The sequence below is a fragment of the Lemur catta genome, chromosome 8 (assembly GCF_020740605.2).
Source record: "Lemur catta isolate mLemCat1 chromosome 8, mLemCat1.pri, whole genome shotgun sequence".
Lineage (NCBI taxonomy): Eukaryota > Metazoa > Chordata > Mammalia > Primates > Lemuridae > Lemur > Lemur catta.
This window is the reverse complement of record NC_059135.1, coordinates 26,245,529-26,273,213: the sequence shown is the minus strand read 5'-3', so window position 1 is coordinate 26,273,213 and position 27,685 is coordinate 26,245,529. Positions and strand designations below refer to the sequence as shown.

Sequence of the window (27,685 nt, the reverse complement as noted above, 5' to 3'; positions counted from 1 at the left end):
GCTTTTCTTTCAAAATTCAGTTTATTCAGGCCATATCTGGTGTCGAGAAGCTGAAACCTATTCAGTGTAAGCTAAAGAAAAAGTATGATTATTGTGAAGACACACAAAGCAAATCCAAGGAAAAACAGTTTGCAGCTGGGTCTTACGAAGGTGGTGAACTTGACCAGCTCTGAGGACCTCACAAGCAGAACTCTGTGGTCTTCTCTTGCTCACTACAATTAAACTGACCCAGATACCAACTGTTTAATGTATTTGTCTCAGTTCAAACTTTGTGAGAGAGAGAGAAAGAGAGAGAGAGAATATATGATTGGTTCTTCTTGAGTACGATGTATCTATTTGGCCAAGTCAGTTGAAGTGCAAACATAGCCACCAGGGCCTGTGTCTTAGGTCTGGCCGGTGGGAGGAAGCAGCTTCTCTCAGAGGGACGTGTGGGCAAAGACACAATGACTGACGACTCTATTTTAATGTAGATTAAAACGTAGCAATTGATACTGAAGTATTTCTATGAAAATGCAATTATTAATGAACAAACATGAGTGTATACAGGTAACACAAAATGACTGAACTCTGACTTTTGTGCTGTCACTATTATTTATTGCCTAACGTAATTTTATCTAAGACTGACGTCAGTCTTTCAAATTATTCTTCCCTAAATACAGACATCCGTGTACATTCTTTCTACATTTATTATACTACCAAATATTTTTATATTTCATCTAAGTTGATCTGTGATTCCAGAATTTTGCCTTCAAAATCTGTAAAATGAAGAGAAAGGAAAAGATGTAACTATTTTAAAGATATATTAGGAACATATATTTTTATTAGCTTTTGTTTTGCTCCCTCCTTCCTCCTGTTACTGAATTCTTGTAGTCATGATTTAATAGTTGAGAAAGTGCCTGTGTGAGAGGGGTTCTATGGGGCAATAAAACCGTAGGACCTTTGTTAGGTATTTTCATAGAGCAAAACTAACTCTGGTTTCTTCCCTGACCTTAAGCTACTTGTGTGTGTATTCTCTTTTGGCTCTTGTCATTCTAATTGTACATGCAGCTATACTGGCAGCTCCATTTCCTTTCTTGGCCTTGCTTTTCCTCTACGCACCAATTCCACTTCCCCATAATGCGCCCATTCCAAAGCCCAATATACTGTACATTTTCAGAATGAAAGCTGCTCTGGATTATGTTCATTTTATCAAGCATTTAAATAAAGGTGTGCAGGCTTGGGTGAATATCCTGTTTGGTCAACCACAAAGAAATCTACCTCAGCCTTGTTTTCTACTCAGTTATGTACTTTTGAAATCTGGATGTGCAGATTATTTGTGTCCATTCCCTTACTTATTCATTTTGAAGGACAGATTTGGTTCTCACTGTCATAGCCTTACTTATAAAAGTGGGAAACTAGGTTCCAGGACAGAAGGCAAGCAAGGGATATAGGCGGTGGGAAGGATCTGAAAAGAACAGTATCCCAAGGAACCTCAATCCTCTGCTACCAAGTTCCATTTGTAGAATAAAAAAATACTTGTTAACATTTTGTCAAACACCTACCATTTATGGACTCTTGATTTAGTGGCTTTTCAGACGTGGTTTGAGGGGCCGTATCTGAAAACTCTGCTGCAACAAATAGAGAATTAAAGTAATAGCTTTTAGTATTTCAAGCATGATTTTTGCAGGTATTCTCATTTTCTTTTCTAGTTCCTTCCATTCTGGAGTTTCTCTGAATGCCATGCTTGCTTAGGAGTTGCAAGATGCTAGACCACTTTTATATGGAGTCTCAACCCATGAAACAGGCTTGTCTATGGCCCAAGGGGCAATATGAGTAAGCAGATGTCCAGCCAAATGGCTCAGTGGAGCATCTTTAAACCAACTTCCCTAGGAAGCCTTGCCCCTGACTTTGTTAATATTAATCACCGGGTAACTTCTCAGTGCTTGCTAGCTTCCTTCTATTTAAAGAGTTTCAGGTGAAGAAGTGGTAAAAATGGAAACTAAATTATTATTTTTTTGTTATATGATTTTTATAGGCAGAATAGAAAATATACAATCCTCTACATAAATGTTTGCAAGTATTCACATTATATATATATGCAGTTGACCCTTTAACAACATGGGGGTTAGGGGTGCTGATCCCCTGTGCAGTTGAGAATCTGCATATAACTTTTGACTCCCCCCAAATTTAACTGCTAATAGCCTGCTGTTGACCAGAAGCCTTATTGATAACAAACAATTGATTAACACATATTTTGTATGTTATATGTATTACCTACTGTATTCTTACAACAAAGTAAGCTAGAGGGAAAAATGTTATTAAAATCCTAAGGAAGAGAAAATATATTATTATTCATTAAGTAAAAGTGGATCATCATAAAGTCCTCATCCTCATCATCTTCACATTGAGTAGGCTGAGGAGGAGGAGGAAAAGGAGGGGTTGGTCTTGCTCTCTCAGGGGTGGCAGAGGCAGATGACAATCCATGTGTAAGTGGATCCATGCAGTTCAAGGGATATATATATGCAGTTGACGCTTTGACAAAAATTCTCAGATTGTCCCTGTTAAGGAGAATTCCAAGTTGGCTGTCTCAGTCTCTTCCTGTCACCTGCCTTCTGATGAAGATCCTGTCTTGCCATATTGGCTATTTTGAGCTTTGTAGTGCAGACTTGAGAAGAAAAGGGAAAGGTGGGAAGGATGAAACACAAGGGGCTAGAGCTGAGGTTGCACTAGTTTGGGAGAGTTTGAAGTGAGTATGACACGGAAGCAGTTTTCACATTTAAAAAAAAATATTTGTTGACATTCTCATCTCCTTTCAAAGCGTTTTGAAAGAAAAGAAGCAGGCCGGGCGCGGTGGCTCACGGCTGTAATCCTAGCACTGTGGAAGGCCGAGGCGGGTGGATCGCTCGAGGTCAGGAGTTCGAGACCAGCCTGAGCGAGACCCCGTCTCTACTAAAAATAGAAATAAAAATTATCTGGACAACTAAAAATATATATAGAAAAAATTAGCCGGGCATGGTGGCACATGCCTGTAGTCCCAGCTACTCGGGAGGCTGAGGCAGTAGGATTGCTTAAGCCCAGGAGTTTGAGGTTGCTGTGAGCTAGGCTGACGCCACGGCACTCACTCTAGCCCGGGCGACAGAGCAAGACTCTGTCTCAAAAAAAAAAAAAAAAAAGAAAGAAAAGAAGCAGAGTTATTGAAAAATTACTTCAGTTACTGGACTGTGTTCTTCTGACCACAAAGTTGTTCTCTGGGAATGTGTGTGTGAGAACCAAGGACACTACAGAGGTTGTTTGGAACACCACTGACTTACTGTCTGACATCACTAGATCTTTTTCTTCATCTGCCACTGCATCAGAGTAAGTGCTATTTTTACGTTCTGAAACAAAAATTAAATAAAACATGCTGGGTTTAGAATATAACCAACAACCTGTGAGATGTTCCAAGTCAATATTTTTGAAACTTGGTTGGTCATGACCCACAGTAAAAAATACATTTTACACTATAGCCCAGGGGGTGCATTTGTGTGTATATAAATGAAACAAAAAGTTACACAAAATAATACTTACCCTTCCCTAATCTATTCTTACTTACCCTTCTCTTATCTTTTTACTGATCTTTTTCTATTCTAGTTCATTGGGAAACAACCTGGTCTTCTTACTCTTTTCTTGCCAACTTTATTCTATTTCAATGGGAAAAATGCTAGTGATAAAATTGATTTCATTAATCATTTTTTTAACAACCTGCCTAACGTTATGGAAATATTTTCCACAATATGGAAAGCACTATAAGAAGTTATATTCGATTCTAATGCTCATTCAACAAAAGGTCCTACAAACAACCTGATATCAACCCCATTTTCTCTACTTTATCACTATCAAAGTTCTTTAGTCTGCCTAAGAGTATGACTTAGCAGGGGGTCAAAGAACCTAAAATTTTAATTACCCTCTCAAGTGATCTATTCTCACTAGGACTGAGTTCACCATGTTCCACTGGACAGTGATTGGGCTACTCGATGGTCCTCTGCAGGGCTCCTGATACAGCCAGATTAGTCCTCTAAGCCTGACCCCATCTAGTGCATGCTTTGTCCCCATCCCCCATCCACCGGTCATACTGTTAACTAAGTATTCAGCAGAACAACATATGGCCCCTCCCTACCTACTCATCCTTTCTGCATCCTCTGGCCCCGTCCAGCTATCCTACTTACTGTCTTTTCATTACAATTTTATATTACCCCAGATTTGTACTTCTGGTCATGCCTTCATCCCCTGAAATGCCTCCTTTGCCCATGTCCTTTTCCCTCTGGTGAGATACCTTTCACAATCTCCTTCCTACCCACCCCTTCCCTTGCACTCCTTCTTTTCACTAAATTACATGAATAATTCCTACTCATCCTTCCAGACCTAGCTCCCACGTCATCTCTTCAAGAAAATCTTTCCTAACACTCCCAGTCTAGATCTAGGAGACCCCCTGTGTGGTCATGTGGTTCCATTATTCCCTGCATCTCTCTCTATAATAGCACTTACCTCTTTTGCTGGGGTCTGAAGTTTATACCTTCTCCACCCCAAATTCATATGCTGAAACCTAAACTCTAGTGTGATTTAATTAAGAAGTAGGGCCTTTGGGAAGTAATTAGATCATGAGGGTGGATCCCTCATGAATGGGATCAGTGCCCTTATAAAAGAGGCCTGAGGGATCTAGTTCATTCTTTCCCACCATATGAGGATACAGGAACAAGACATCATCTATGAACCAGGAAACAGGCCCTCACCAGACACTGAATTTGCTGGCACCTTGATTTTGGACTTTCCAGCCTCTAGAACTGTGAGAAGTAAATTTCTGCTGTTTATAAGCCAACTGGTTTATAGGATTTTTGTTATAGCAGCCCGAACGGACCAAGACATCTTTCAGTAGGGTAATTTTCTCTTTGCTTTGCTATTTCCCGTGCTAGACAGTGAGTACTTTTGAGGACAGGAACCATGTTTGATTTATTGTTAGGTCTTTAGCACTTAGGACAGTTTCTTTCTCTTTTTTCCTCTTCCTTTCCTTCTTTCTTTCCCTCTTTCTTTCTTTCCTTCTGGCATATGACATGAAATCTACCATCTTAAATTTTTGAGCATACAGGACAGCATTGTTAAATACATTGTTGTACAGCAGATCTCTAGAACTTTCTCATCTTACATGACTGAACTAGCACAGTTTCTGAATAAATAAATGTCCATTTGTTTATCTCTAGCCATCTAAAGTCCCAACTAGATTTTAAGATATGATTACATTTTCTCCTTCATATGCTATAAGGATTTTTCCTTTTCATGTTTGGATTACTTATTATATACTTTCCTTCCTGTTGACCCGTCTTGCCCTGTTTTATTAAGCTATTTAATTTAACATTTACCGTTTCATATTCTCATGATTCCGTTTCCCCCAGACAGTCTGTGTGGCCGTAACTTCCCCATTGCGTCCCCCAGTGTCTCTCACAGTGACCAGTAGATAGAAGGTGTTCAATTAACACCTGGTAATTCCTTCCAAATATTTAAAAAGATTTTAAATATGATCTCACTTTTGAGTATAGGGTGAAGGTGATAAATGACTTACCTCCCACTTTATGGCAAGTGGGTGATCAAATGTCTTCTCTTGAAATTTAGTGTTAATGCTTGGATAAAAAGGGCATTGTTTTTAATTGAGTGTACCTACCATCTGGGACATGTTCTTCCTGATCATCATCTGTGGTGGGTAAGGAGATCTTTTCATTTCTTTTGGCTAGGTCAGTTTCTAAAAGTCAGAAAACTAAGTATTGAATTAATTGAAGAGATTAAACAAACTTCTGACACGAATCATCTCACTGATATGTTAAAAAGCAGAGATCTCCAAACTGCGAGAGGTGCAAAGCTGTTGATTATTTTCAATGCTTTGATTTTGGAATCCCTGGAACAGTGTAAAAACTGTTCCAAAGATGCAAAAGTAACAGAGTCAAGATCAATCAAATATATATGTTAATATATGCACACACACCTTAACCTTTGCTAATAAAAACACGCCATAAAATCAAGTCGTTTTCTTCCACAAAACTCTCTATGATGCAAGTATATATGGGGAATTTAGGACTAATGACCAGTCAATGGAGTCAATTTTAGAATGACTGGAGCTCTGTTCTGTCAATTGCAGGAAGCCACACAGAGGGCCTCTAACTTCTGAGAATAAAAGAGTCTCCACATCCCTCTGTGCCCACACCCTCCTCCTTTCTGCCACGTTGGCTTGCTCAGTTTGGCCTCCGCCTGGTGACTTGGCTATCAGCCAGAACCTCGTCAAATTCCCAAACCCCAACCTCTCCCCACAAGCTCTTTGCCTCTAGATCTCTCTACCCTTCCTCCTACTGGCCCAACCTCACTCAGCCCTCTCTGGTTTGGACCACTGGGTCCCTCTGTCCCTTCCCAGTTTCTTTTTACCAGTTAGTCCATTCCAAAAGGCATCAAGTATTTTAATTGGTTGGAATCTATGCCAAGTTGGTTGTTAAATACTTTCAATATCACCCCTGCCTGGACTTTTAAATTTTACTTCTATGTATTATCTCCTTCTCTAGCCAATCTAGACCCCTGTAATCTATCACTTCATCCGCTTTCTTGCAATTACCCAGGATTTTCTTGCCTCATTTCTTTCCTTTCCAAATGCAAAGTGAACTAACAAAACTGCATTCATTTTCCATTCCCATGTTCAATGCTGATGACCCAAATCACGTTTGCACCTATTTAAGGCACCAGTAAAGCAAGGACACAAATGTGAGAAAAATCATAACTTTCTGGAAATAATTTGATATTCTAAATAAAGTCAACGTGGAAAAACTCAGCATTTTGTTGGAATACAGTGTAGTGTCATTTTTGTCCTAATTGCAGGCGGTGGCAGTACACTTTAATATTTTGGAGTTTACTGCAATTCATGCTGTAGGTTCCACTCCTGCATCCAGGCAGCTGTGCATCTTTGCAAGGAATCACACAACTCTACGCTGGAGTCACTACAAATTCAAAGTCTCTGACTTCCACTGAGCCCTCAGCTCTGAAGGAAATTCTGTGCTTTCCTCATGTCGTTTCTCTCCCTTGCCCTTATCAATTACAGTCATGCATTGATTAATGACAAGGACACATTCTGAGAAATGTGTCATTAGGTGATTTCAGCATGTGTGAACACCCTAGAGTGTGCTTACACAAACCTAGTGCAGCCTGCTACACACCTAGGCTGTATGGCATAACCAATTGCTTCTAGGCTACAAACATGCACATGTTACCGTACTGCATACTACAGGCAACTGTAGTATAATGGTAAGTGTTTGTGTATCTAAACATAGAAAAGATACAGTAAAAACACAGACTAAAAGATAAAAAATGGCACACCTGTATAGGGCACTTACCATGAATGGAGCTTGTAGGTCTGGAAGTTGCTCTGGGTGAGTCAGTGAGTGGTCAGTGAAAGTGAAGGCCTAGGACATTACTACACTACTGTAGACATTATAAACACCATACGCTTCGGCTACACAAATTTATAAAAAGATTTTCCTTTAATAATAAGTTAACCTTAGCTTACTATAATGTTTTACTTTATAAACTTTTAAAGTTTTTAAACCTTTTGACTTTTTTTGTAATAACACAGTTTAAAACACAAATAACATTGTGCAAATTTTTTTCTTTTATCCTTATTCTGTAAGATTTTTTCTATTTTTAAAATTTTTAATTTTTTTTTTTTTTTTTACTTTTTAAACCTTTTTGTTAAAAACTAAGCCACAAACACATATACATTAGCTTAGGCCTACACTCGGTCATGATCATAGAGATGTCGCTAGGTGACAGGAATTTTTCAGCTCCATTATGATCTTATGGGACCACTGTCACACACATGGTCCGCCATTGATGGAAACGTGGTTATGTGGCGCACAACTGTATTTCACCCCTTCACCTCCTTCCTTACAAACCCAGTCTTTCCCTTAGTCTTTGACTCTCAGGACCTGGTAATGCCGCCTGTCGGTTCCTGCTCCCCCATCCCACACCCTTACTATGCATCTGCACCCACCCTCTTCTCCCCTTCCTTCCAGCCTCGGCGGCAGAGACACCTTCAGTTCGCAGTTGATCCTGTGCTCAAGAGTTCTACTGCTGTCTTGAGAACCTTTTTCCTCACTCTTATCTTCACCCTCTCCCTCTCTAATGACAGTTAAACATTAACATCTGTCTACCCAAATGTCTATCTAGCCACCTCTATATTTTTGGCTACGTAAATCATGCACATGGAACGAAATCCAAAGGGCACGAGAGACCACACAGTGCAGAAATCTTCCTTCCCCAGCCACTGAGGCCCTCCTCCAGGAGGTCATCATGGTTAGCCGTTTCTTCTAATGACTGCCAGTTGCTGATGGCTCTGTTTCTACATGTCTAGCTCAGATCTCTCACCTCCTCAGCTCCAGAGATATGTGTCCAGCACCCACCAGACACTTTCACTTAGATGCCTCTTAAAATTCTGCTCCTTCTCCTATATTCCTTACTGTAACTGCACCTTCCCAATCATTTTCATGATTCAGCACACCCAGCAAATGACAAGGACAACAGAGGCAACAACCAGCCTGGGGGTCCAGCTGCTCTGGCCTCTGCCCCCCGGGGCTGAGGAGGTCAAGAGCGCCACACTACCAACCCATCTGTGGCCCACTGTTTGGGATGTTCTGCCTCAGATAAGGACACTACCATAACCACCATACATCCAGATGTCACAACGTTGGGAGATTCCTGACTCCCTTGAGCTCTCTCTTATCCTTGATCTCGGATTGGTCAAGTTCCACCAATTGTATCTCTTTTGAATCTAGCTCCCCACAGCCACTGCTTTGGTAAGGGTCTCATCAGGTCCTCTACCTGCCACAGATCTGGTCTCCGTGCTTCTTGTCCCCCCGCAACCCAATTCATTCTTCCCATTACAGACAGAGCGATGATCCTAAAATTAGAACCTACTCCTGTCCCTCTCCTCCTCCTGAATCCTTCATTGGTTTTGCCAAGGGCCCTGCTTACCTCCCTTCTTCCTGACAGTCCTCACCTTGAACTCTGTTTTCTGAATACAATGAATAAATGAAGTGGCAGTTCTCCACAGGTTCTTTCTTACGTATGTGCCTTTGCATACGTTGCTCCCTCTGAATGGAACAAAGGTCCCATTTACTGCACACGCCCCCACCTGGCCCTTCTTTCTCCCATGACTCAGTTTGGATGTCACCTCCTGCAGAAAGCCCTTCCGTCATGTCAAAGTTCTGTGGGGCCCTCCCCACCACTCATGGCACACGGCATATTCCTCGGGCCCACAGCTCTAAGTGCACCAGCTCCATGGTGACACTGTGGTTCCTGAGTTGAGGGGCCTCCCTTTCCACTCTGGTCTCACTTCTGCCCTCTCCAGTTCATAAAATTTCTCTCACCAGAATCATGGATGACCTATGTCATACACCCGTTGGGTACTTTTCAGGCCTCATTTTATTTGATGTCCCAGCAGCATCCGACAGTGCTGGCCAGCCCTTGTTCTTGAAACACCTCTGCCTTTAGGTCTCCCACGATATCAGATTTCCAGGGCTCATCCTGTCTCTCTGACCATCCCTTTCTCATGGTCCTCTGTCTGTTCTACCTATTACAGGCTAAGTTCCCCCAGGCCTTCGGCTCTCACTTTTTCTCTAGATAATTTCCATCATGCTCATGGCTTCATTTCTATTTATAAGGCAACAACTCCCAGTTTGACAACTGTAGTCCAGATCTTTCTGAGCCCCAGGAAGTATGCAGTTCTCCATGTGACATTTCCATTTTAGATACCCCACAGGTATTTCAAAATCAAAATGTAAGAAACTAAACTCATCCTTCCCCTACTAAGTCACCACACCTCTTCCTCTCCCACTCAACACACACATACACCCACCCACCCACACACAGAGCACATTCTCATATTTTATCTCTCTTTCTCAAATAATGAAATGATGTTCTTTTACCATTTGTCCTCCTATCAGTAAATACACCCAGTTGCTCAACCAGAAGTCTAAGCCCTCTGGGATTCCTGAGAGCCCACGCGTCATGAAGTCTTGATAATTCCACCTCCTAAATATCTCCCAAATTTCTGCTGCCTCTACTCTCAGCTATACTCATCATTGCACTACCCTCCTGATACTAGTCTCTCTACAAACAGTCTTGCCTTGTTCAAGTCTGTTTTCCAAACTAATCCCACACCTGATCAGTTTCCTGTCCGTCCAGAAGCCCCTGTGACTCCCACATCTACTCCTCACAGCTCTCTCTCATATCCATCTCTTTAGGCTTCTGCCACATGAGCTTTTTCCAGGTTTCCCAAACAAGTTGACATAAACTTTCCTGCCTCAGGCATAAGGTCTCATAGCACAGCACCCTGTACTTCTCATTTCTCTGACACATCACAACTGTAGTCGTCTATATAATGTGTAGCCCATTGATGGATTGCAGGTTCCAAGAGGGCGCGATCAGGTTGGTTTTATTTACCCCTGTATGTCCAGCTCCCAGAACTGGCTTATTGTTGCCACTCAATAAATATTACTGAAAGGAAGGAATGTTGAGCTCCCAAAGATAATTGATGGAGGCTCTTTGCATAAATAAATTTATTTATTTATACATGTCTATTTCCAAATGTAAGATGGGTTTTTCTTAAGGCAAAGACAAGAAAGAAAGATGATAGCTCTTCCTTATGAGTTTATGATTAGAGAAAATGCCAATCAGAAAAATAAACTTATTGAAATTTATTGGTTTTTTTTTTAATAAAGTTATCTAAAAGTAAATATGGTCCTGTGAGTTGAATTGTGTTTCCAAAAAGGTATGTTGAAGTCCTAATGCCTGGGACCTGTGCATGTGACTTTATTGGGAAATAGAGTTTTGGCAGATATAATTAATTTAAGATGGGGTCATACTGGATTAGGGTGGGGCCTAAATGCAATGACTGGTATTTTTATAAGGAGAGTGAAGTTCGGAAATATCGACACAGAGAGAAGGCAGACATGGGAAGGGAAAGCAGAGATTGGAGTGGTGCATCTACAAGCCAAGGATGCAAACATTGCTGCCAGAAGCTGGAAGAGTCAAGGAAAGCTTCTTCCCTAGAGGCCTCAGAGGGAGCATGGCCGACACCTTGATTCAGGTGTTCTAGTCTCCTGAACTGTGAGCAAATACATTTCTGTAGATTTAAGCACCCAAGTTTGTGGTAATTTGTTATAGTAGTCCTAGGAAACTAATAAATAAGGCATACACAAAATTTATAAGATCATAGTGTTCTTAAGATGTGTTTTCTTTGGCATTCTTATGAGATGTTTTATTTCAAAGGACACATTGAACTTAGCAGTTTATTTTGTCATTAATTTAGTTTATAAATGATGAAATATGGATTGGAGTTATCCATATTAATAGTGACTCAGTTATAACAAATGCTTTAATACTCTTTTAATAGCAGCCCAATAAAACATCACATCTAAGAGATTACCTGATTTGTATGGCTGAAAATCTATCACCTCTCCAAGTGCAACAAGTTTCTCCTGTTAAAAAAATTTATAATCAGAGAATTAAATAACCACAATTACTAACTCAGTTATTCTTCAATAGAAAAACATCTTGATTCTTGATTTTTAGATAACCAACACATATTTTTTACATACCAGAAATTATATAATCAAATGAGTAGCGTTCTTCTGCTGATTTCTTCAAATTTTTATTGCTTCATTATTTTTAGGAATAAGATGCAAATTGAGCCCACAGAAAACCAATGTATACCTTGGCCTAGGGGAATCAGTTTAAGGTCATTATCAAAGTCAGTTCCCTTGTATCTATTCTGACATTACCTGAATTAGATCGCTTGTCATTCTGGTCATTATTTTTTCATTTATTTCTATATCTTTGAGATCTGTAAGAACCACCCAAGTTCCATTCTCAAATTTCACAGGCATAGAAAAGACAATCCCTTCTGGAATACCAAACTGGCCTGCAATGAGCAAACACAAAGCAAAGCAAAACACAAGAACTCAGAAAAATAAATCCTTCCTGTGAAGTTAAGCATTGTCAAAAAGGACAGACATAATACATGATTTTGAAAAATAATGATGGAACTAAATTTCTTAGAATCCTTCTCCAGGGAAGATTGAAACACTCACTCCAGAATGTTGATTGAGTATCTATCGTGTTCTGACAATTCTCCCTTTTGTATCTCTCACGTCCCGGGGCTCATGCTGTCTTTCCCTTCTGAACCTTGTCTGTATTCCTTTTGTCTGCTGCCATTGCTTGCCCTACATAGCCCAAGGGCCTGTCATTTGTCCATCTGGCCTTCCACTCTTCTCGCCTGCTATGGCAGTCACATAGCCAGGGTGTGAAGGACTGGGAAGGGAAAGCGACGAGGGACAGAAAATTTGCTTATTTCCTTGAATCTTCCCGTTCCCCATTTGGATGTGCTCTAAACAAGAAGATCGACAATATTTATTACTAGCTGAGCACCATTCAAATAAAGTTGCTCCCCTTTTGTGGTGCCTCAATCACATAAGAAAATTATTCCTGCCATTCTATACACCAAAAATATTGCCACTAGGGCAAAAAATTGAGGATAGTTAAGAAACCAAGATCTAAAAGACTTTTCCTAGAGGGCTTTTCAGGGCCTCTAGTCATTCTGTATTTGTTTTTACACCTTAACTTTAATTGAGCAAGATACTGTACAAAATGCTGCTCCCATGAAGGTGCAGAAAGATGACCTGGACAAAGCCCTTGCCCGCAGGGTGTCCACACTGTCATGAAGGAGACATGTGTAGCTAATCACACTGTCAACAAAAGGCAGACTGTCATATGCTCTCTGATAGAGGAACAAAATGCTATGCGGGTATAGAGGAGAGACAGAGATCAATTCTGACTTGGGGGATTTGGGGAGATTTCTTTAACGGGCACCATAGTCACTGGAACAATGGGAAGGTGAGGTTTCTACTGGTAACATAAAGAATACAAGAAGAGGTAGATCTGATCAGGAAGGAAGACAGTGAGTTCACTTTGGTGTATGTTGGATGGAAGCGACAACAGGACATCCAGGTGACAATGTTTCACAGGCTCAGCAGAGAGGCCTGGGGCAGGACATTTTGGAGTGAGTAAGTTTGTTAAGGGAGATAGGAAATCACAAAGGGAAGAGATGCTTTACATAGAACTGACCAAGGACAGAACATCAGCTATTCATGTTAGAAGGGTTCTGAATAGTTTTTAGCAAATTAAAAATATCAAGGCTATAAAAATTTATATCCCGTATTTGTGGATAGACAGCAACCTTTTTACATCCCCAGTGCTGCTTGGTACCCTAAGATCTGGGTCCTGCCATGCCCGTTTGTGTCCTGCCTTCGTGTCTTTGCTCCTGTGGCCTTCTGTGCCCAGAACTCTCCCCACGCTTGTCTTCTGGGCAACACTACTCATACTTTTAGGTTTCCTGGACTGTCATCTTCTTTATGAAGCCTGTCCTGCTTCTTACTGCTCCCTGCCTACAATTGACCTTGCTTTCCCTTTTTTGGCTGGGTATAATGAGGAAAACTTAACAATATTATTTTGTTCATGTACCTGGCTCTCCTTTACTGTAGGTTTCCTGAAGGCAGAGGTCAGGTCTAACTCCTATGTGTGTTTCCAGTGCATTCATACAAAATACTGTTGAATTTCTGAATGAATAACTGAATAAATGAATGATTATGAAATTATAAAAGTCCAGACAGCTTATAGACCGTGTTAAGAGCCAGACTGGTGGGGACACAGACTTAGGAGCACAAGGCGTACATGGATGTTTTTAAATATTACAAGATACGAAAAACTTAGATTTACCTTCACTCAGTACTCCTAAAGATACAATCTCCCCAGGTGGTGAGCCATGGTACCAGTATTTCATTGTAGTGGATATACTGTGTGCAGCCAAAATGCCTCCAAATTGTTTTCCTGTGGCGGTCCAGTTTCTAAGAATTGCCACAGATTCTTTTTTTAGCCACTCACTGTAAGGAGAGAAAGAAACAATTTTACAATGGAAACAGGAATGGAAATGAAAAAGGATGTTCCCTGGGTCAATGGAACTAAGTATAAGGAATTACATCCTCAATCAAACTAGAAATATGACTTCATGTGCTCTTTCTTTAAGTGTCTTCAATCTCTATAAAAAATCAATTAAAAAACAATGAAATATAGCAAAGGGAATCCCAAAACGTGAAACTAAAAACATGATAATACCTATATGGAACACAAAGACTGAAGGAACAATTACCTCCACTAAAAAGAACTTATTCTATGTAACGGCAGTCTTGGATCCAGTGGCATCCTTCATTTTAAAAAAAATAATTTCATTAAACATTGAATTACAGGTTGAGAATGCCTTATTCAAAATGCTTGGGATCAGAAATGTTTCAGATATTTTTGGATTTTGGAATATTTGCATATATGAAATGAGATATCTTGGGGATAGAACTCAGGTCTAAGCACAAAATTCATTTGTGCTTATATACCCTATACACCCAGCCTGAATGTAATTTTATACAATATTTTAAATGAATTTTGTGCATAAAACAAAGTTTGTGTAAACTGATCCATTAGCAAGTGAAAGTGTCAGGTGTAGAATTTTCCACTCGTGGCATCATGTTGGCACTCAAAAATTTTTGGCTTTGGGAACATTTTGGATTTTGGATTTTTGGATCAGTGATGCTCAATCTGTATTCATGCTGAGAATTAGGGAAATAAATGTTTTTATGATATACCGTCTAAACTCAGGGAATAGACTACTGGACAGGAGCAGGTGTTGACAGGTATCCCAACTAACCCAGCATGACACAGCTCCACACGACACTGGCCCTGCCCAGGGAGCAAACGCAGAGGAATCATGCTTCAGGGAGGTGAACCGGGGACACATCATTCCTAGGCATGGATGAAGTTCCTATGGTCTGAGGGAGAGAAGGAAAGCGAGGGGCACTGGGAAGGAAATGCTGCAACTGAGAAAGTGCTGGAAAGTTTAGAAAAATGCTTCAAAGGCACTCCTGCCCGTTTCTCCTCTGCCTCACTGTAATGCTAGTGTTTATTGCGGCAGTCACAGCTCTGACTGCTTTACCTGGATGAATCCATTTCATCTTTCCAACGACCCTATATGCCTCTTCCTCTGTTACCATTTCCACTTTGCAGATGAAAAAACTGAAGCATAGAGTGGCTGAGTAACTTCTCTGAAGTCACACAGCTAAAAGTGGCTAAGTGAGAATTCCAACCCGGGCGACTTGGCTCTGACTGTGCTCCTCCCAACCTCTCCATTCTATTCTGCCTCTCCTGGGACAGAACACCCAGCGTGGCCCAGGCATGCTCATCATCTTAACTCTTCTTTCTCGAAGATGTTTCAACTAATTTCAACTTGGATACATACCTCTGTCTTTATGTTAAATAAGATTCCCTTTACATATGCTTGCTTTAGAGATAACTTGTGGAATATATGAACTACTGAATGATTAGAAATATAAAACTTCATAATTTCAAAATCAAATAAATTGGTAGTGGGGACTAACTAGGTGATATTCTGTGAAATTTTCTGATTCTTCAATAGAGAGCATGAACATATATGAGCGTGAACACAGCAAGTTATTTTTGTGCAAATATAAGATGATTTAATAGATTATAACCATTATACATTTATTTAACATTGTTAGTATACTTCACTTAAAAATATACTGTACCTGTCAAAAATCAAGTTTAAAACAGGGTGTGAATATTGAGGAGGTCCCCAAATGGCACTCTCATATCTGTAAACCCTTGTTTTTCTCAGATCAACGTAGTTATTTCCACTGATATTACCCCAAATTATCACATCTTTGATGTCTATAAAGAATAGAAATAAAAAATAATCATAATAATATACATTAATATAAAAAATGACCTGAAGCCTATTTTATGATTATGTGTTTGCTTGTTTTAGGGTTGGTACTTTTGCTATAAAGGGAATCTAAGTTTACATTTCCCAAAACGGCACAAAACGTGTGGATCACCTCACTGATCACTGGGGTTTGGGGATCCCTAATAATGCTCTATGAATGGTATGGGTATATGATTAAATTCAAGGAATAATGAAATATCCCCTGAAGAAACTGCCACTGAAAAATATATCACTGGTGTTTGTCCTCACTTTATTACTTTGCTTGCCATTGAGAGAGAGAGAGAGAGAGAGAGAGAAAACTTTCAATCTACTTTGATGTTGACAAGGAGTCCCTGATTCTAGACTGGAATAGAAATCAGGGCAAAGCACTTAACTCTCTAGGTGGGTTTTATCTCCTACAAAATGAAGGTATTGTAATAAGAGGACCCTGGGGAGCATCTTAGTCAACGTTATGAATTATATTCTATGTGAGGCACTTCTAGGTACTAGGTTTAGTAGAAAACAAATCAGTCCAAATCCTTACAATGTTCTGGGGGTGGTGGGGAGTGGGTAAGGAAACAACTACTACACAAAGTGATACATGCTAAGAAGATAAATAGAAGATAGGGGTTAGAGAGAAATAGGGATTGGTATTCAATCTGATTCTTTAATTGTGGATTTTCTAGGAATGTTGTATGAAGAGTGCAAATAAGTAATTTTATATATTTACTTATTAACTTACTTATTTGCTTAAAAACTTAATTTCCTTATAAGGCCACACCACTTTCTATTGTGGAGATTAAGTTCTTTCTATTCTCCTGTATGAGGTAAGATTGCTTTGTCTTTAAGTAATAGAACATCTTACTGACTTGGCTTCACTAGAAGGACTTTACTTTCCTCAGATAACAAACCAAGGTAGGCAGTGGCATGTGCTGGTTCTGCAGCTCAAAGATGTGATATTCTCGGCCCTCCTCTCGTGGTCTAAGATGGCTGCCGCAGCTCCAAGTAGCACACTCTCACAGAGCTGTGTTCAAAGTCAGGCAATAGGGAAAGGAATGGAGCAGAGGCTTCCTCTTTCACCTTTTCTCTTTTCAAAAGATGAAATATTTTCCCCAGGGAACCCCAACTAGACTATATCACTCAGCCATTCCTAGCTGCAAAAGAAGCTAAGAAAATGAGTGCGTGTTTGAACCTCTATAGTAGAAGACAGGCTAGGGGGAGAAGAGGGTGGGAAGTAGATTTTGGGTAGTCAACCACCACTGAGATTCTTTCCCTCATCAAAATGACTCATGAAGTAGGAGTCAGAACAGCTAGTTCTCCCTCTACCACCCAACTCTCAAAAGAGCTAATGATGTGCACTTGGCTTGCATGTTGTAGGAAGGAAGGGGCGTGGTAGTCAGGATTTGTAGCTCCTGGAATCCCACATGGGGTGAAGAATTCTCCAGTCCCAGGTAAGAATATGGTAGGCTTCCTTCCTAGAGTCTATAGAAACCTCTTAATCTCACTGGGTCTCATTTTTCTTATCTGCTTTGAGGTCCTTTATGGCTCTAACTACCCTACATTGTGCTGTAGAACATTATATTGGACATCCTGCTATTTTGATTCCCTCCCAGCTTTAAGTCCTCCTTTTTTCTTTAACAGCATCCAATTTTTTCTTTAAATAACTACCCCTTCTCCAATTGCAGTCCTTATGTTTTGGGTGGGACTGTCTTCACCAATAGACATGAGACCCAGATTTCCACCCTCCTAGCCACAATAATTGATTTAGAGAAGGGCCTGTGCTCCAAGCCTGGCTGATGAGTTTGTGTTCCTTTTGCACAGTTGGGAAGGAAAGCCCTCTTTCTGCTGCAGTGGGTAAACTACAAGCATATGAGTCTGGGGATGCCAGTGGATACTGTGCCGCTTCTTAGAGCCTACCTGAGAAGGAAACCAACACTGAGGAGAGTAGAGCAGAGGGACAGGCCAAGAGAGAGCACGTGCAAATCCTCACTCAGACCATCATTTGAGCCCCAGCATCAGGCTGTGCCTGACATAAGACCTACCTCCTTGTACTTTTCAATTATGTAGGAAAAAGGTTCTCTGTTTTGACTTCAGTCACTTTGAGTTGACTTTCTAACACTTGCAACAGAAGGAGTTTTGACTGAGCCAATACACATGGTCTAAGAAACAGGTTTATGTGTGAATGAAACCTAGGGCGTATCTCGAACCTGGCTTTCTGAAGAGGTTTGCCGCCCTCTTGGCATCTGGAGGGATCCCTGAATGATTTCTGTGGTGGTGTTTCTCTTTCACACCATTTTTTCAGCTCTGTGTTTGTTGTTGCTGGGTATCTCCTTGCCATTTCATGACAATTTTACTTGGACTACTGTCCCTTTAATGTCTCTTCTTCCTTTTCCCAACTTTCCTACATTTTTCTTTTTTCTGCTTCTCACATACTTATTGGCTTTGCGTAGAGTGGAGCTTAGAGTTTTGGCACCAGCAGACCCACAAGGGAGCAGCTTTCTGGTTAAGGGCTCCCAGCTCCCCAACCCCACCCACACAGAAACCTTGTTTTAAATTTTGTATCACTGCCTCTTTTTGACACTTTTCATCAGTGTATTATAGAACTTTTGTGATGAGTCAATGTCTACATATATAATTATAAGCCTAATGACAGAAAAAAATGGCTAGAGAATGTTTTCATTTCCTATTGAATAATTTTAGCATCAATTTGGTAGAGTTTTGTACTGACCTGGGGGGTAAGACACTAAAGATATGTATGCAAGAATGCAGGAAGTTATGATTTCTAGGCCTTCATTATAAAAAAAAAAGGATAACATGACTCTGGCTATAATGTTATGGGCTCACAGAAGTCTTCTATTTCCCTGATTTAGAGCATTCTAGGCTCACATTTCACTGTCTTTCCAACTTTTCCTCATACCTCCTTCCATTCTCAATGGACACTGTTGCACCTGCTCCGTCTAAGGGCACAAATAGCTAAGATATGTCAAATGTGATCTCCCTTTTTAAACATAACACTCCATTTTCTGATCTGGTCTCACCTTCTTATGATTCTGATGTCTACCACCTCAAAGATTAATAGGAGCAGAAACTGATCAGTTATCATAATCCTATTGACAAGTTTAACATTTTTGCCAATGTTTATCATGGGCCAGACACTTTCTAAGTCCTTTAGAAATTCTCATTGAATGCAATTGAATTCTTATTAAAATTCTTATTGAATCCTCACATCAATGCTAGGTAATAGGTGCTGTTAATGTCCTTATTTTACAGATGAGGATACTGAGGCACAATACAGTAAATGATTGTTCAAGGTCACACAGATGGGAAGTGGGGCAGAGCCACTTGGATATAGCCGTGATTTTTTTTAAGCAATACTGATTACCTTAATTGACTATTATCATGGAAGAAATGAAATATTAGGTGTCAAATTATTACTTTAATAATGTAAATCTTATATTAAATATTTGTTCATTAATTTTTACAATGATGGACAAAGTCAAGAAAGCCAGTTTTAAAAATGTTTTTACAGTAGTCAAATCAAACAGTAAGTTCTCTGTATCTGCTTTATACTTCTATTCCAGACACTCAGAACGATTCTAGAGGGCACAGTGTTCTTCCTAGCTGCTGGGACATCGTGCTGTTTCAACACAAAACAAAAACATAAAAGAGGAGTTGACTCACATGCCGGAGTTGTTTTCAGTTTTCTGGCCAATAGGGCTTTGGCTTCACCTTCCACCCCGAGCGCCACAGCGATAATATTGTGCGCGATGCTTGGGGCGTATTTCATAAGCAAAACCGTTTTCAGATTCACAAAGGTTTTTCCTCCCACAATCACTCTGACGGAGTCGTGAGCGTTGTTCTCAAGCAGGTAGCCGTAGAGCCTACACAGTGGCGCCCTGCTTCGGAGGCAGTCCTCCAAAGAGTGCACCTCCTGGTCGGTGCTGTCGTCCAGCACGATGACCACGTGGGCCTGGCGGAAGGCCTCCTCCACCTTCGTGCAGATGGAGACACTGCGCAGGACAGGCGACGCCAGCTCCCGGGTCTCAGTCACCAGGGCTTCGAGACGTTCTTCCGCTCGCTTGTTGTCAAATAGAGTTATGCTAATTTCCGTGTGCATCCCAAACACTTCACCACTGGTCAGTATGGGAATTAGGTGGTAGCAGGCAGGAGCAGATGCACTGATAAAAATGCAAAGCTGGATTAAGAATGGTTAAATCCTTTGTATCTTGTAAACATTTATTCTTAATAGATATTTCTGCATGTGCATTAATAGGGTGATTTCATATTTTAAATAGGCATACGCACGGGTGCATCGACATTTTTAAGGCTAGAAATCAAAAGTAGAACAAAAAATTCTCGCTACTAACTCTTTGCTCTGGCCATCTGAAAACAAGCGTAAAATAAGAAATATATCTGTTTATTAGGTTTTTCAAATAAAATAGAATTCCCAATGTGCAGAAAGCACCATTTTCAAAGAACTGCATCATAATAATCTAACTACTTGTTTATATTTCCTCTTAAAAACACGAGACTTAACCATAGTTCTTTTTTTTTTTTTTTTAAACTTTATACCTTTATCTACAAAATAATGACATTTTTTGGAAAGGACTATTTTTTCCAAATTCTTGCAAAGAAAAATCCTTGTGAAGATGGCTATGATCAACACAGGCCATGTATTGTGTACCCGTAACCACAAGTCAGCAAGTGTCTGGGTCCTCTGTAGCTGTGATTATCAGCTGTGAGCTGGTGTAACGGGACTGACCTAACGACTCCCTGCAGGAAGTGCAGACGTGCACCGGGGCATTTGTGGTGGGTATGTTGGGGATTTCAACAGTTTTTGCATCATTTTAATCCTTTGAAAACTATCTAAAGAAGATGTGATATTTATTAAATCTGGGGGATCGAGTCATGCATGTTTATTATAATACAGCTCTCACAAGTCATAAGAAATAATTTTTAATGAGTGTCTACATTAATGTAGTGAGAAGGACGGTGCAAGAGACAGACTGAGGGGTGGGGAAAGGAGAGGAGGAGGGAGAGAGAGAAGGAGAGAGACAGGCTGCACAGAGACAGGAAGAGAGAGAGAGAGAGAGAGAGAGAACAGAGACTTCATGTGCCCCAGATTGGGAGCAAAGAGAAATAAAAAGGAGCAAACAAGAGAAGGAGAAAGTAAACAAGAGTGAGGTGAGGGAAATAGGGTTACAGGGAGGGAGGGAGTGCCCAGAGAAAGCTCTAGCAAGGGGAAAAAGCAAGAGGTTGTGCAAAGCAGTCATGTTATAAAGTTGCTTTTAGATTAAATGTCTGTGTGTGTGTGTGTGTGTGTGTGTGTGTGTTTGTAAAACCTGAAACTTATTCATCTGTGTGTGTGTGTGTGTGTGTGTGTGTGTGTGTGTATAAAACCTGAAACTTACTCATTGGTTATATTGGAGGAGATACACACACATACACACACATGTATCTATACATATACCTATATATATAAGCATATATACACACAAATCTCAAACCTGACATTCAGGTACTCTTCCATCATGGAATTAATCCCATCTCACTGTCCTTTCTAAATATACAAAGCCAATCTCCTGGATCCTGGGGTTTGACTATCCCACCTGGCAATCCAGACCTGCAAGGGGTTGATGACATCTTTCAGGGCTTCTTTCTCCTGCTCTTTTTCTATATGTGCCCTTAGGTTCTCTTGAGCAATTACCATCATCAGCTCAGTTGTCATGCTAGATGTGACACCGTAGTAAAGCTAAATATTGGGAAAGAGAAAGTCAACATCAGAGAATAGACAATTAGCTGACAATAGCTATGATGGAAAGTTTTTGTTGAAAGTCAAAATAGAATAAAAAGAGATGAGAGAATGTCTCGGAAAGCAAGACATCTGAAAAATATGATAATGTAAAAAAATGATCATTGTCTGAACAGATAAATCAAGTTAATTGATATACCTGGGCATGCTCTAGGAACTCGTTATATCCTCCCAAAAGCAAACCCTTTCCTCCACGATCCAACAGCTCTCTCCAGATGATGGGGGAATTATTGTGATTCCACTTATTATTTTCACACACATCTTTCAGCCACTCCTATTGAAGGATAATCCAAATGAAGTCATATATTAAGTCTGCCTGAGAATTCAATTTAATACTTCAGAATTCAAACTCTAAAGTACTATGTTGTTTTCAATGCCACTATGTATATGTAATACACTTTAGTTATCTTTATACAGTAAAATGTAAATATAGAAAGTAGTGATACGTTAGTAACAAATTAATCAAATAACAAAGAATATTCTTCAAATTCATTGACAAAATAAAGGTACTGAAAGTTGCTCTTTTTGCTGAGGAAACCTGGAATACAGTGTTTAGCTTAAAGAGAGGCCAGGATTCCAATTCAACTGATTTAAAAAAAAAATTCCACTGATTTTGCCCTATTGTTCTTATATATAAGATATTGCAGTTTTAGGGCCATAAAATTTTTGATATTGCTTTTCAAATCTGTGGGGATAGTTTACAGCTCAGACTGAATCAGTGAGCTAAAAGTTATCTGAGGATTTCTGAGAACATTTATAGAAAAAAAGGTTTAAATTATCATTATCTGATTTGTGTAGACCAGGCCTTCCAATGACAAGATTTGAGTAGAACAGAGGGCAACATTTTTATTGGTAAAGTATGTGGCAGCAGTCTTAAAACCAAGTCATTGGAGGCATGTGTAATGAGGCTACCTTGCAAATAAAATCTTAGAAATTAATTTCCCTTGCTGATATTGAAGATCTCTCTGCCTTTATCCCACCTCAAAGCAAACAGTGCTGCGGTGAGGATTCCACAATTCTCTTTCCAGGAACTGACCTCGGCCAAAGTGAATTGCTTTGCTTAAGGTTAAGTCCCTTCCCCAGGGGCAGTCTGCCGCTAATGACTGGATGAGGTGAGAGTACAAAAGCTCAACTACTTTGCCTCAATTTGGGATATTCCTGGAAGGACATCCCAGCTGGAGGGGTCCATGCAGGATGGGTCCCTGTGCCTGACCCTGTCACCCTCATTCCTTTTCAGGATGTTGTTTCCAAGAGTACTTCCCAGTAAAGCCCCTTCAGCTCAATCTCCATCTCAAAGTCTGTTTCTGGAGATACAAGTCACAAAGAAGGGTATTTTCAATGAACAAGTCCCTCACGTCATTAAAAATCAATATGAAGGAGAATGAAAAGTTAACAAGTGCAGTTTAAGCTACCTGGATTCTTGGGGGCCTAGAGGGCAGTCAGATTTATTCTACTTATTGGCGAGGGTCTCATTAGTTCTACTAGGTATTAGAAAAAAATATAAACAATGTTTTGTGACTGATAAGGAGGGCTCATTTCACTGGTATTCAAATATCAGTAGTACATGAACACTCATTACTGGAAGCCAGTCTGATATACTAGCTAATATTTAATCAAATTAAAACACATTTTTGGCATGTGTGAGTTTAACAAACTATAAAGGTTTCTTACCTCCCAAACCTCAGGATGTTGTGTAATTTTATGTATCCGAAAATCAGGAAGATTCTTTTGTAAATAGTCTGCCAGAAGTTCTGCTTTAGCATAATATGGACAATCTGCTCTACCTAAAAGAGTTCAAATTAGCAATGTTTTCTTTCATCATACAGAAATTATGTAGGTCTAAGTATCTGGGCCATGTAATTACAGAATTAATCATAGTTATGATATAATTTTATAATGTAATGTTATAGAATAAACTGCCATGACTTACTTATTTTTATTATATTGATAAAAATAAAATAAATTTCATAGGTCAGAATCTCAAAAAATATGGAAAGGAAAAAAAAAACTATTGAATATTTACGTTTTTCCAGTGCTATTCTAGACCTCACTTCCTCTAGGAGGCTTCCAACTACTATTAATTAAGCACGAACTACTAAGAATGAACTACTCACTAATAGCCACTAACAGGTAAAGTGTGAAGTGAGGAATGGTGGTAAAATCACTTTTCAATTTGATGCGTGTGGCAGGGAGTTGTGGGGAGGGAGAGAAAAGAGTCTGGGATAATTTCTATTTTCTAGTTTGGATAGACAGATGATCCTGACCTCACTAGAGAGAAATCATGGATGAGAAGTTCAACTTTAGACAAGTGTAGTTGGAGGTGACTGTAGTATATCTAAGTGGATATGACCAGTAGGTAGCTGGACATATGAGTCTGAGGGGCAGGCACCATGGAAGGGTTTCAGACACACATTTTGCAGCCATCAGCACCCAGGAAGCTAAAGCCAACACATTGGATAGGACAGAGTAGGAGAGACATGGGCCAAGGGCAGAGCCCTCTCTGTGGCATTCTTTCTAAGTAACTCCCAGTCACCAGTTCCTTAACCTTATGGAAACTTCTAAGTCAACATCCCCTTTCAACCTTCCCCTGTCTATAAGCTTCCATGCCTAGCTCAAGTCCATGGTTCATCACTTCAAACCACTCTCTGACTCACATTTTAAATTATCTTGCCCCACTGTCCTTCTGGAAAATCAGACTGGTAAAAGCCCCTCACCATGGATGGACCCAATTACCTGCTTTTTCTGTGCCTGGGTCCTTCCTGGTAGGCACCACTGGAGAAACATGGTAGAACCAACAAGAGGGGCACCATTATAAATTTAGGGTCACCAGCCTTAATTGTCCCTTAACTCTGTGTGGAGATCCCTCTGTTTCCTTTGTCAGCACTCTCTTCTGTTCTCCACAACGACTATTCCAAACTTTGTTCTCTTCCTCTAAATCTTCCCCCTCCCCAACATTTCCCTGTACTATCAGAGGACAATAGATAACCTTGCTTTCTACCTTACAAAAACTAAACCAAACCAAGCAACAAGGCATCAGTTGGGAAAACCCCCAACCCCTTACCATCATGCCTACATGCCTGTCTGCATTTGGACTCATCCTTTCCTCATTTCTCCTTTTCATTGGAGGAGAAGTCTTACCTTCTGTCTAGATCTAATCCCACCACTTATGCTCTGAATCCTACCCTCTTCTGCCTTCTCAGCAACCTTGCCCAATGAGTTATCCCCTCTTTCTAGAATCTTATCCCTGTTTCTAAGGGTCCCTTTCCATCATATTTAAATATATGTTTCTCCTGTCCTAAAAACCAAAAGCCCATGCCCTCCTCTAGCTATTACCTTTCACATGCCCTTTTCTGTCAAAACTTCTTGAAAGAGTTCTCTACACATGACACCCTCAGTTCTTTATTTCCATTTATTTCTCACCCACTGCAATCTAGCTTCTCCCATAATTCTTTAGAAGGCCACTAAGGCTCTCCATGCCACTAAATCTAATGGATTCTTTTCAATCCTTTTCTTCTTGACCCTTGGCTACATCTGCCACCGTTTCCCTCTTCTACTCTTTTGAAACACTATGATGGGGCATTTTCTAGATTTTCCTCCTACTTCTCTGGCCACTCCTTTCTATACTTTGTAAGTTCCTATCCTTTATCAACCCATTAAAATGTATCATTCTGAGAAGCATCTTCTCTTCATACTCTATATATGTATTCTTCCTGGCCAATCTCTTCCACACCCTTGGTTTCAACTAGCAATCTGTACTCCCAGCTCAGATCTATCTGCTTATCTAGATGCCCATACCGTGATTTGTCTAATAAACAATCAGCAGGTCTATCATGGATGTTGTCACCACTTCCTTACCATATCTGTTCCCTCTTCTATGTTTTTTATGTCCCAAATTATCTAAGAGTATTTAGAGTATTAAGGCCACTCTTCTGCTTAATTTTTTCAATGATCCCTAATGTACCCAGTTATCCAAACCACTGCTTGGGAATAATTTTTAACTTCTTCTTCTCCCTTACCTGTCCTACCCCATCCAACTAGACATCCAGTGCAATAGATTCTACCTTCCTAGTATCTCTCCAGTCCACTCACTTCTCTCCATCTCCACTGTCTACCACACTAGGCCAGGCCACCAACTCCTTCCTGGACTATAGCACCAGTCTCCTAACTGGTCTCTTGGCACCCAGCCTTTCTCTCCCATACTATAGCTAACACTTAGAAGAAATGCAAATATTATTACGTTCTCCCCTTCCAAAAACCTTCTATTATTTTGGATTAAGTCTAAACTACTGAATGTGACTCACAATAATCTACATTATCTACCTCTGGTCTGGCCTCATTTTATGACATTCTCTTCCTTGTACTCTGCTCCAGTTCTATTAAACTTATTTCAGTTTTCTGTTTATTTTATATTCTCAATTATTACCAAACTAGCTCTCCTTAGTCTACCCCTACTCCCTGCTACCTGTGCTTAAATTGCTCCCCTTTTTTTCTACTTCTTCTCTATTAGGTAACTCTTTCTCATCTTTCAGTTATCTGCTTAAAGTCTCTCCCTCTGGGAAGCACTTACCAGACTAAGTCAGGTCCCCTGCCACTGTTCCCATAGAATCCTGCCCTGCCACTGTCACATATGCAACATTTTCTGCACATTTGTTTTCCAGTGTCTTCCCAGCATATAGTCAGTGCTCAAAGATACTCTTCTGAATGAATAAAGAAGCAAAAAGTAAATAGATTCTTAGGCAGGCGGTAGATGCCAATTGTGTTCAATTGCATCAAATAGGTCAAATATGACAAACACTGAAGAGCTTCTGTAAAAGTCATTGGTAACTTTGGTGAGGGCAGTTTCTGTGAGGAGGCAGAAGCAGAAGTCAAATTGAGTGGAACAAAGAACTGGAGGTGGAAGAGTAGTCTATTCTCTTAAGAAACTTGCTGAGAAGGGGAGGAGGCAGGTGCAACAGACTGTTGCAATAAAAGCCTCCTCAATGGTTTTCTTGCTGCCCGTCAGCATTTCCAATTCTTCCCCTCCATTGCTGCCAAGATGAGCTTCCTAAAATGCAAACCCACTAAGACTACTCTTCTGCTTAAAATTTTTCAGTGACTCTTCACTGCTTTCAAAATACAGTTCAAACACCTTTCTTTGCTTGGGGCATGTAAGGTTCAAGGATCTGGCTCCTGTTCTTGTTCTAGCTCCAGGTCCTGTCACTCCCCCTCTATCCAGATTTTCCATACAGCCATGAGGCTTCTAGCCTGGGTGCCTTTGTCTGGAACAGTTTCCCCAGCCCATACCTTCACCACTCAGCTCCTATATAACACCTCTCTGCCCCCAGTGAGTTCCTTGTGTCCTCTGTCCCACCGCAACACGCAGATTAGGGGTCCATTCTCCCAGAGGCCTGTGCATGTCTCCCTCATTACGTTAATCACAGCCCATCAACAGTACTTGTTAACATGCTTCTGTACCCCCATGAAACTGAAAGCTCCTCGAAGGCAGGGATATGTCTCCCCATTTGTATCCCCAGTGTCCGGCAGTGCATGGCGCACGGTCACTGTCCAATAAGTATCATGGGGTGGTTCGTATAGAGGCTGGACTTGCTATTATAGAAAAGAAGCCAATTAAGATCACTGCCAAGAGGCCACGGCTTGTTGTTGCCATTTTGAGCGATCTGCAAGCAGAAGCCGGGATCACTCACCCGCGATCACGAATTTGGCCATTGTCAAACGAGACCCAGAGGCGGGGACCGCGGCGTCGCGGTATCCCGGCAACCACACATCCGAGGGCATGGCGCAGGCGTACTTCGAAGTCTGGCGCCCACAGGAGAGGTTAGGTGTTTATAAAATTAGGACTTGAATGGGTTACATTGCGGTACATGATTATACTTTGCTCTTATAAGCTCTGTGGTCTCCCCCATACCTATCCCCGTATCTTGGAAAAATAGCCATTCTCCTCGGTACGCTTTCTTCTTTCTGAGTAAATCATTCTCCAACTACCGCGAACGTACCATTTTTGACCT

General features: G+C 40.5%; 1 protein-coding gene across 4 annotated transcripts; it reads right to left on the bottom strand.

Moving 5' to 3' along the window:
• Positions 1-507: 507 nt before the first annotated feature.
• MDH1B (malate dehydrogenase 1B) lies at positions 508-27,669 on the bottom strand. Of its 4 annotated transcripts, none has more exons than XM_045560250.1 (13): positions 27,365-27,669; positions 23,352-23,464; positions 21,820-21,954; positions 21,478-21,620; positions 19,550-20,046; positions 15,693-15,834; positions 13,819-13,982; positions 11,826-11,965; positions 11,471-11,522; positions 5,672-5,749; positions 3,291-3,356; positions 1,542-1,607; positions 508-755 (listed from the first exon to the last, which is right to left on the bottom strand). In XM_045560250.1, the coding sequence occupies exons 1-13, from the start codon at positions 27,453-27,455 to the stop codon at positions 706-708; spliced, it is 1,737 nt and encodes a 578-aa protein (XP_045416206.1). In that variant the 5' UTR covers positions 27,456-27,669; the 3' UTR covers positions 508-705. The 4 variants fall into 4 exon arrangements, with proteins under 4 accessions (XP_045416206.1, XP_045416207.1, XP_045416208.1 ...); XM_045560251.1 differs by having other exon boundaries at positions 1,542-1,604; XM_045560252.1 differs by lacking the exon at positions 5,672-5,749.
• Positions 27,670-27,685: the final 16 nt, after the last annotated feature.